Below are 9,908 nucleotides of genomic sequence, written 5' to 3'. Positions count from 1 at the left end.
GCAGGGAAGCTCTTGCCAGGCAGGAAGGAGGAAGCTCTCAGACCTCTTTGTTCCTCCAGTGTTTGCCATCATCATGAAACCTTCCACTGTACCTAGAGATGGCCCAACATCTATCAACAGCCCTCTGTCATTTTCATCCTGTTCCCTGGGCATCTTCCCTTGTCAATGCTCAGGGATGTGCAGGGAGGGGAAGCAGAGCCTGTCAGGCCTGGCTGCAGTGCCTGGCAGCCCGTGCCAAGCTGGGACTGGCTGCAGGCTGCCTGCCCACGGCCTGGAGCCAAGCTCCCAGCATGGAATGGGCTGCACCCAGAGTGCAGGGAAAACAATGGCTTTGCAGAGAATTCTGTGCTTGGGCTCCTCCAGGCTCACCTTGTTCTCCTCGGGGCTGAAGCGGATGCGCACAGTGGCAGAGGCGCCTGCTGGCACCATGTGGTACACACCCCTGGGGCTTGCCAGCTGGAAATAAGGGCAGCTCTCCATGCACACCTTCAGCAGCCGAGGAATCTGCAGCAAAGACATCAAATGATGATTTCGCCCCTTGTGCACACAGGACGACAGGAGACCTGTCCCTGCCCTGCTGACATCCCTCCTTGACCCCTTTTCCAAAGCATTTGCAGCTCTGCAGGTACAGGCACATCATTCACAAGGGTCAACTTGAATCCCTTCTCTCTGGCTCCAGCATTTTGGTCAGGGCCAGTGGGGCAGGGCCTGGTGGCAAGGAAGGGCCAAGCAGGTCAGCACCAGCAGGATGGAGACAGAGCACCTGACCGACCACATCAAGTCATCTGCACCATCAGTGCGTGTCCAAAATCAGGGCACAATTCCCAGCACAGGAAGATTTCCACCATCTTGCAGAGCAAGGTGCTGAGACATTTTCTTCTGCATGTGTTGCAGCAGATAACTTGCTTTGCTGGACACTCGGGCAATGACAGCACTCTCCTCTTCCAGCACAGGGTTAAAGCTCCAGGTGCCAGCACTCACCTTGTCCTTATTCGTCACAGACAGCACCATTTCAGAGACCTCCCGAGCCACGAAGTTCTCAAACACCATCTCTGGTGGGGAAACCTGAAACAAGCTCTGTTTCGGGGCAGCTGACGGCAGCTGGAGAGGCGAGAGAGAGCAGGGACAGCTTCAGCTGCTGGGAGGAAGGCTCATGAAGGACAATCTTACACTGATCCCCACTGAAGTGCAGACTCTGGGGGAGCACATCTGCCCAGGACACACTGGGCAAACAGTGGCTCACCCACCTCTGCTCGGAGCTGATCAAGAACTGCTTGATCAGCTTCCAGCAGACTCAAGCCAAGCTGCTCTTTTGATTTCTCCACCTTTCTTTCTCCACAAGGCCCCTCTCCAGGGCAATCCTGAACCACTTTGTTCCATGTCTCTTGCGGCCAATTTCCTGCTCAACAGCCCACCTGGCTCACCTGCCCCTTTGGACTGTGCTTTCTACTGAGCCAGTCCTGTCACAAAAGCAACTTGAAACACACCTCTAAGCAGGCACTGATCCACAGAAAGCACATCCATTCCCCTCTGCCCAGGGCCAGTCCCCTGCACATCTGGCAGCCTGCAAAATCTAACACCCCGTCAGGGTCCAACATATTGTTCCAACCCAAAGCAGGAATGCAATTGGTTTTGTTAAATCTGTAGGAATTCCTGCAGGTCCTCAGCCTTCCAAGGCCAACGCTGCCACTGTGGAGGGAATCCTGTGACCCCGAGCATTTGATGGTGACCACACCAAAGCAAGAGGTGGCTCCTTCAGCAGGGGAATGGCACATGGCAATGCTGTGCCTTTGTGTCCCCAGCCTTCCCCCATTGTTTTAGCAATGGCAGCCACACTCCAGCACAGCCCAGCAGCTGCAGCAGAGGTTATTTGTGTTGCCTCAGTGCACATCAGGACTCCCAGTCCACCACTGCCAGCAGCTTGCAATGACAACAGCACCTGGACACTGAGGTGTTTTGCTGGAGGCAAGTCTGTCACAAGCACACACCCTCTTCAAACTTGCCATCAAACAGAAAGGAAAAGAGCAGGAAAAGGCTACCTTTGGACTAGTCTTGCCCAGGTCTATCCATGGGCCAATTCTGGGCAGAATACTCCCCCCAGTGCTGGCCTCCTTCTGCGTGCTGACAAACTTCTCCTGCTGGAACTTAGAGGGAAGCAGCTGGAAGGCAAAACAAATCCAAAAAAAAAACCAAAAAAAACATATCAGCAAGAAGCTCAGAGATGTGCTTGTTCAGAAAGGCATTTCTTGAGCAAGTGGCACTGGCAAATAATTTGTGATCACAGCCACTAGGATAGTTCTGGAAGCCCTGGAAGTTACTTGCTGAAATGCATAGCAAGAATAAATTAATAATACAGGGTGCAATACACATACTCCAACCACATGGCTGTGGCCCATTAGTCTCTCTGTGATCTGATGTGACATGTTTGGGGATTTCTGCTCTTTGGCCATTTGTTTCCTCTTATGTTTCATAGGATTGAGGCAGTGACCTTTACAGAGAGTGGGAAGGAGCTCTCAGAACTGCCCCAACTCCATCCCTGCACAACACTCACAACTCACAGCAGGAGACAGCACTGCTGGCTGAGTCCAAGAGAAGCAAGAAAGAAAAGCTGTACCAAGAGGGAGGTGCACAGGAATGTGTCCAAGTTTTAGCTCTCTCTGTTAATGAGCATTTGTTTTCTCTGTCTGGGCTGACAGAGCCCTCCAGAGAAGAAAACACAGGGATCTCCTTGCCAGAGCCTCAGCACTGGGGCATCTTCAGCCAAGTGAGCTCCAGACAGCAAGGCACCTTGGTGGCCCTGACTGCAGTGCTGCCTGCAGGGCTGGAGCTGTGCCCACCCAGGAGCTGAGAGAGAGCAGCTGCTTTGGGAGCTCTTCTGGCTGGGACCAGCCGTGGCTCTCAAGGCTTTGGGCAGAGTTTGAGCTCTCCTCCCCACATGCCCAGGTGCCCAAGGGCAGGTTGGTCACAGCAGCACAGGGCAGTGCCCAGCCTGACAGAAGGAATTCCTGTGGCAAAGGGCAGGCACAGAAGCACATGCTGAGGGCTTCAGCTGCACATTGCTTTCACTTGGCTCCCGTGGCACAGCCAGGCAAGGCGCTGGGCTGTCCCTGAAACATCACACAGTGTTCCCTACTGCACCAGGACAGCCCCCACCAACAGCAGCACAGCACAAAGAGCTGGGCAGGGGCTCTGCAGCTTCCCAGCGCTGCTGGACAACAGGGGCAGGGACACCAGGGACACCAGGGCACTTGCCAGCCTGAGCACAGCCCCAGTGGCTACTCACAGTGTTAGGCTGCAGTCTTTCCCTCTGCAAAAGACGAGGTGTTGGTGTCTTTTTTGGGAATCCAGAAGCCATTCTGAAGAGAGGATGTCACAGAGGAACGACAAGGCCTCAGCAAAACTGGAAGGAGCAACAATGGAACTCTGAAAACCCAGAACCCAATTCATGGCAGACTCAACCCATATACTGCTGCTAAACATTTTATATCATTTGAAAGTAGCTAAGTGCTTGTTTGTCATAAGTAGCTAGTATTGTTAGGCCTCTAGTTGGACTTTATTTGAAATAGATGACCACCTTGTGCAATTCAAAGATGGATCATACTGAAACCTGGAGCTAAAAAGCTGAGCATGAATAATGCTTAGAACAGACAAAGCTGTAGCTTAAATATTACTTAAAAACAGCTTGAGTGGGCCTCCTCTTCTTTAGGCTAAACACCCCCTGCTCTCTCAGCTGCTCCTCACTGGACTTGGGAGAGACTGCAATGTTATGGTTCATGGCTTAAATATTGCTATAAAGGACATTTTGCCGACTGTGACAAAACTCTATAAAGAAGCTGAGAGCACCCAAGCCCACCCTTCCCTGAAAATGCCTCCTGACTGGAACTTGGGACTGGGAATTCAGCCCCACAAGGGAACTTGAGACAAGATAAAGGTGACACTATTGTCCCATTAGCTCAGGTCTGGGCAGAAGTGAACAAGGCCAAGGGAGAAAAATAGATCCACAACAAAGCCAAAGCCAGCAGCTGTCCTGAAAATCAGCTCTGTCTGCCTTCAGGCTGGGCAAGTCATAGCCACAGACTCCTCTGCTGAGGCCAGGTTTGCACACAAACCTCCCATCAAAGACCTCCACTGTGTCCCCAGACCCATTCCTGAGGCCTTGCACCAGATGATTGCAGGGCATGCAAAGTAACACAACAGATTTGAAAATCCACAACTCAAATCATGGCAGACTCAAACGATATACTGGTGCTAACGATTTTCTATTACTTGAAAACAGCAATAGACAGTCAAACTTGCCCCACCCCAGGGAGGTACCTGGGAGGTCCCACCTTGCCCAAATCTGCATTAATCCATTGGAATCTTACATTTTGCAATACCTCACCACAGAGAAGACCAGAAGAGGATTTTATGGTATGCCAATGGGATCCATGGAATGGTGATATTTTTTACTTCATCTGTCTCTGTCATTCTCTTTCTTCCCCCTCTTCCCAACCCCATCTCCACCCCCTTCACCCCACCCCCCCTTTTTCTATTCCTTTCTCTCTCTTCCTCACATTTACTGTTCCATAAAATCCAGACTACTGACTTTGGCAAATTGCCTCGTTTGCACCTCAATTCAGAGGCCTCTCCCTAATAATTTTAATAACCAGATGATAACAACCCACGGAAACTGGAACAGAACTCATTCACCTTGAAGCAGTTTAAGCAATCACTATAGGGAAAAAAAAGTATAGATGAGTACATTTAGAAAATGTTGCATTTCTTCAGTGCAAAAAAAAAAGCTCATCAGTAGATGAACTATTGTTCATCCACTCAGCTGTGCATGCCACTGAACTGCTGCACCAGAAGACTGGCATTATCCCATCCTGTATTTCCCTTTGGCCTTCTCTCTCAGAGTGCACATGAGACAAAACCAAACAGTTCAACTTTAGTCAATCTTTACCTTCAAAGGAAATTCACAATCTTTTCCAGAGGCCAATGCTCTGCACGTTGAGGAATCCTCTGCAGAGACCAATGCTCCGCGAACTGAGGACTCCTAGCAGAGGCCAATGCTCTGCACGTGCAGGATGTTGTTTGCAGAGGCCAATGCTCTGCACGTTCAGGAATTCTCAGCGGGGCACAATGCTCCGTGAATTCAAAGGACTCACTCGCAGAGACCAATGCTCCGCGAACAATTCACTCGGCGAATCGCCCAGTGTAGCTGCCTGTAGGAGCCCAGGCTGCGCACACCCAGCCAGGGCCGCGTTCTCGGGCAACTGAGGCCGCGCCGCTGTCACAGACGCTGCCGCCCGCGCGGTTACCAGGCAACCGCGGCGCCCGAACGTCGGGGCCGGGCCGGGTTCCGGCGGGGCTGGGCGGGTTCCGGCGGGGCCGGGCCGGGTTCGGGCCGGGGCCGGGCCGGGTTCCGGCGGGGCCGGGCCGGGTTCCGGCGGGCTCGGGCCGGGGCCGGGCCGCAGTGATTTTCAAAGGAGATTGTCACTTGAACTACTGCCGTAACTTTGTGAAGTCTTTCTGTAAGTATTAGCGAAAGCCTAAAATGTGGTGCTAGAGGCACCTCTGTCAGGTCTGTCCCTTGCTCTCTGTGTAGCACTGGTGTTCTGTCCCGACTGGAACAGCCGGAGGGGCTGAGCGAGCTGGGAAAGGGGCTTAGCCTGGAGAGGAGGAGGCTCGGGGGGACCTTGTGGCTCTGCACAGCTCCCTGGCAGGAGGGCGCTGCGGGTTCAGGAAGCGCCGGAGCGGCGTGGTTCCCTCTCTCCCGCTCAACCTCTTCCTCCCTCCCTCCTCCTCCTCCCCCATTTCCGAAGCCCTCGCAGCCCGCGGGAGGAGTGGAGATAGAGCCGGGACAGGGCGGAATGCAGAGAGGGGATGCCAGGAGTAGGAGTGACTGGGCTGTACAGGGACCATACTGGGATCATGCTGGGAGGGAGTAGGAGCAGCACGATGGCTGCAGCGCTGGGACTGGGGGCACTCCTTGGCGAGAGTGGGGGGGTGGGACCCCTGGCACGGGACCCCCTTGCTCTCTTTATCCTGCACAGGGACCCTCCTGAATCCCCCATTTCCAGACATCAGGACCCTCTGCTCCCCATTTTCCCGGCCATCCATGGCTCCCAGCCTGCAGACTTGCCGTGGGCTTGACGGCCTGGAACACCTTGGAACCCCATTCCTGCCTTTCCCAGCCCCTAGCCCCTCCTTTCTGCAAAAGCAGAGACCTCCTGAACTCCCCCTTTCCCAACATCCCAGGTGTCCCCACCCTGGACTCCCCTTTCCTGGGCTCAAGGACCCCCTGGAATTCCCTTCTACCTCTCCATGTCCCTGCCTTCCCCCATTTCCGTCACCCCACTGACACCCTCCTGCACCCCTATTCCTGATAAACGAGACACCCTTTTACCTCTTTGCCGGGCACTGAGAGCCCCCTGTCCCCCCCCAGTTCTCCTGCCCCTGTGTTCCCTGCCCGTGGTACTGTTGGAGCCCGGCCCAGGGTTCCCCCGGTTGGTGTCCATGGGGTCTCTGGATGGGATCCCCTTCCAGCACTGCCGCAGCCGCCGGGGGTGGCGGCTGGAGCCGAGCCGGGATCTCGGCACAGCCAGAGCCGGCACAATGAGCGGCACCGGCACGGGGCCACCGGGGAGCTGCAGGTGCTGCGGGAGCGGCACAGCCAGAGCGGGGCTGAGCGGGGGCAGCCGCGCCTGGGGCATCTCTGGGGCTGCCATGGCAACTGTGGGACTGCCATGGGGATCCGGGAGATGGAGCCCGAGGAATGAACAAATTCCCCAGGGCACAGCTGCGTGGAGTGGCTCCAGAAATATGTCAGATATGGGCGGGAGGAGCTGCAGTGTAAAGGTGGGAGGGCAGAGTTCCCATGGGAATGTGGGAATTGAGAATGTGGGATTTGGGAGGACAAAATCTGCCAACATGGGAATTATCAAGGGAATTCCATGGATAGATCTGTCATCCCATTCCCATGGGACTTCCATGGTTGAATCCCACTGTTGTCCCATTCCCATGGGAATTCTGTAGATGGATCTCACTGCCATGCCATTGCCATGGAATTCCATGGGGAGATCTCAGCCCTGTCCCACTGCCATGGAATTCCATGCATGCATCTCACCGTTACCCCATCCCAGAGCCCCCTGATGTCCGTGTGTCCCGAAAAGTGGAACACGGGATCCTGACACTGTCCTGCCATGCATACAGATTCTACCCCAGCAACATTGGGACCAGCTGGATGAAGGGGATGAAATCAGGGATCGTTCCACACCTGGGCAGGATCAAAGCGCTGCTGGAGGAGCAGGAGCAGCCCCTGCACCGGGCGGAGCATCCCGGAATGCCAGAGCCTGGGATCTGCTCCTGGGCTGAGGCTGGGAACATGGAATGTGGGAACTGGGAATTTGGGACTGTGGAGCAGTGGGATGGGGGTTCCCCTCCCCTCCTAACCATGCCATGCTTCCCAGAGCTGGAATCCAGCAGGAATCTCACCCTGGTGGTCGCTGTGTCTGTCAGTGCTGCCATCAGCATTGTTATCCTCATTGGATTTGGTGTCTGGAAGCTCCAATCTGGTTCTCCCCAAACCCAACCTGGGGGTCACCCTGTTCTTCTCCCCTTCCCAGACACTTGGAGATCCCCCCATGACCCATCCAGCCCCCCCAAACTCCTCCTTGGGTCACCCCTAAGTCCCCAGTGGGGATTTCTGTGAGTTCCCCTGTGTTCCCCCATTCCCAGGACTTTGGGGGTCCCCCCCGACCTGTCTGTGCCCCCCCTGATTTCTTCCACAGCCCCTCTGTGATGGTGGGGGCTGGGGTCCAAGTGCTGGTGCCTCCCTGCCTGCAGCAGATCCAGCACTGAGGGGAGTCCCTTAGCATTTGGGGTCCCCTGGGGTTAGGGGTCACCCCCCCGGGTCACCCAGGATCTCCCTGAACACGCTGGCACTGCCCATGCTCAGTGAGAAGGTTCATTCCCAGCACGAGGCCTCAGCTGTGTCACTGGCATCGCCCAGGTACCCAGAAAGCCTCCCAGGAACCCCAAACCTCCTGGAACAACCCAGCTTCCCTGGGACCCCAATATCATCCCTAGCCTCTCCAAAAGCTCCCCAAGACTGCAAAACCCCATACAGACCCCCCCAAACCTTCTCAGGACATCAAAATTCCCACAGGACGTCCCAACACCCCTCCAGACCCCCTTGAGAAGGTTCATACCTGGCATGGGATCCCCATCTCCGTCGCCAGCAGGTATCCCAAAACAGCCTTGCGTTCCCCTTGGGATCGCCTAATCCCCCCCTCTGGGACCCCTGAAAACTCCCTTTGGGAACCCCCAAAACTCCACCATGACCTCAAAAACCCCCAGTATACACAAACCCCCCTGGGAACCCCTCACAACAGTTTATGCCCAGCACAGAGTCCCCATCACCATCACCCAGGTACCCCCAAACCCTCCTGGGACCCCCAAACCCCCCTGGGACCCCCAACCTTCCCAGGATGTCCAACCCCTCCCCGGGCTCCGCTGTCGGAATCAACGGGAGTGGTGTTGCCCTTTTAAGGGGACTGATAGTAGGACCTGACCATAGCAGGAGCCCTTAAAGCAGCGATGGTAGAGAGAACCCCAAAAATCCACCCTGGGGGGCAAAACGTCCCCTACTGGAGCTTGGAATGGGGGGTGGGGTCCCATAAAAATGTCACTTAAAGCTGTCATGATCCCCCCCTTAAAAGGGGCTTGTGGGGCTGCGTCCTCTCAAACACCCTAAAATGGGGTGGAAAAAACACCCTAGTAGTGTTGAGATCCCCCCAGAAAAATCCTAAAAATGTCCCCTTCAAAGGGGTCTGAAGAGCCTTAAAGGGTCTCAAGGAGGGACAAGGTCCCCTCCTCTGCTGGGGCCTCTCCGAGTTGGGAACTCTCCCGTTTACTGCCCTCGGAGGAGCCCTGAAGGACGGCGGGTCCTGGGCTGAGCCCCCCCCTCATTTGGGACTGCGGAGGGAACTGGGGGGGCTGGGATGGGGCTTAGGGGTCCTGGGGTAACCTGGAGGACCCTCAGTGGGTCTCACCTCCCCCTGTGCCCCCTCTGCCACCCCTTTCCCATTGTTGCCCCCAAACCTCTACTCCCCCAGATTGGTTTGGGAGTGACCCAGCCCATTCCTGTTGGCCAGGGAGGAGGAAGAAGACGGTGGGATAGAGGAGGAGGAAGATAGAGGGAGAGAGGAGGAGGAGGAGGCAGAGGAGGAGCTGGAGCCAGCTGGAGGAAGCACCACGTGCTTTCAGCTCTCTCTGCACTCGCAGCAGCTTCGGCTCGGGACCATCGCCCCCCATCCCGCAGGTGCCCGGGGAGGGGGAGCTCGCCCCAAGTATCCCGGGGGTCCCTGGGTTTGGGATTTTTTTGGGGGGATGTTTGGAGCTTGCAGAGCTCCAAAGCCGAGCCGCAGATGGCCCTCAGGGGGACATCAGGGGGTCCCTGGTGATATGAATAAGAAGCTTGACTAGGCCAATACTCAAGCAGCAATCAATTTATTAATGAATATGGTAAAGTATGAGCAATACAGGGCTGGGTACAGTGGGGGGAATTTTCCCTCCAACTGCACACCGATAGTTGGGGCTTACAGATATTTATAGGGGTTTTCATAAGCTTTTTCAGCAGTTTCTATTCCAAATGTTTGCATCACAATTCTATACACTATTGTGATTTAGTTTTTCTCAGGATGTATCTCAGAAAGGAGTATCCCCAGATGGTGGGGTTCAGCTTCTGAAGGAAGAAAGAAGTCTCTCAGCTGGTGAGGTCCAGGGTCCATATGCGGGTTCACCTTTGAATTACAAGGACTATAAATCTCATACCAGTGATGTCCAGCTTCCCTTGGTCAAAACTATCAATCCTTGAGTTCTTCTTCCTTTCTCAAGCTGCTTTTGCATATTTTGTTAAGGTGTCG

General features: G+C 55.0%; 1 protein-coding gene across 1 annotated transcript; it reads left to right on the top strand.

Annotated features, from left to right (window-relative positions):
- The first annotated feature begins 7,093 nt into the window (after positions 1-7,093).
- Positions 7,094-8,443, top strand: LOC135292508 (class I histocompatibility antigen, F10 alpha chain-like). The gene has a single exon (XM_064406704.1). It carries the CDS (start codon positions 7,094-7,096, stop codon positions 7,691-7,693), a length of 600 nt encoding a protein of 199 aa, XP_064262774.1. The 3' UTR covers positions 7,694-8,443.
- The last annotated feature ends 1,465 nt before the right edge of the window (positions 8,444-9,908 follow it).

This window comes from Passer domesticus, unplaced genomic scaffold, assembly GCF_036417665.1.
Source record: "Passer domesticus isolate bPasDom1 unplaced genomic scaffold, bPasDom1.hap1 HAP1_SCAFFOLD_37, whole genome shotgun sequence".
Lineage (NCBI taxonomy): Eukaryota > Metazoa > Chordata > Aves > Passeriformes > Passeridae > Passer > Passer domesticus.
The sequence above is the reverse complement of the archived record's forward strand: the minus strand, read 5'-3'. Positions and strand labels throughout refer to the sequence as shown.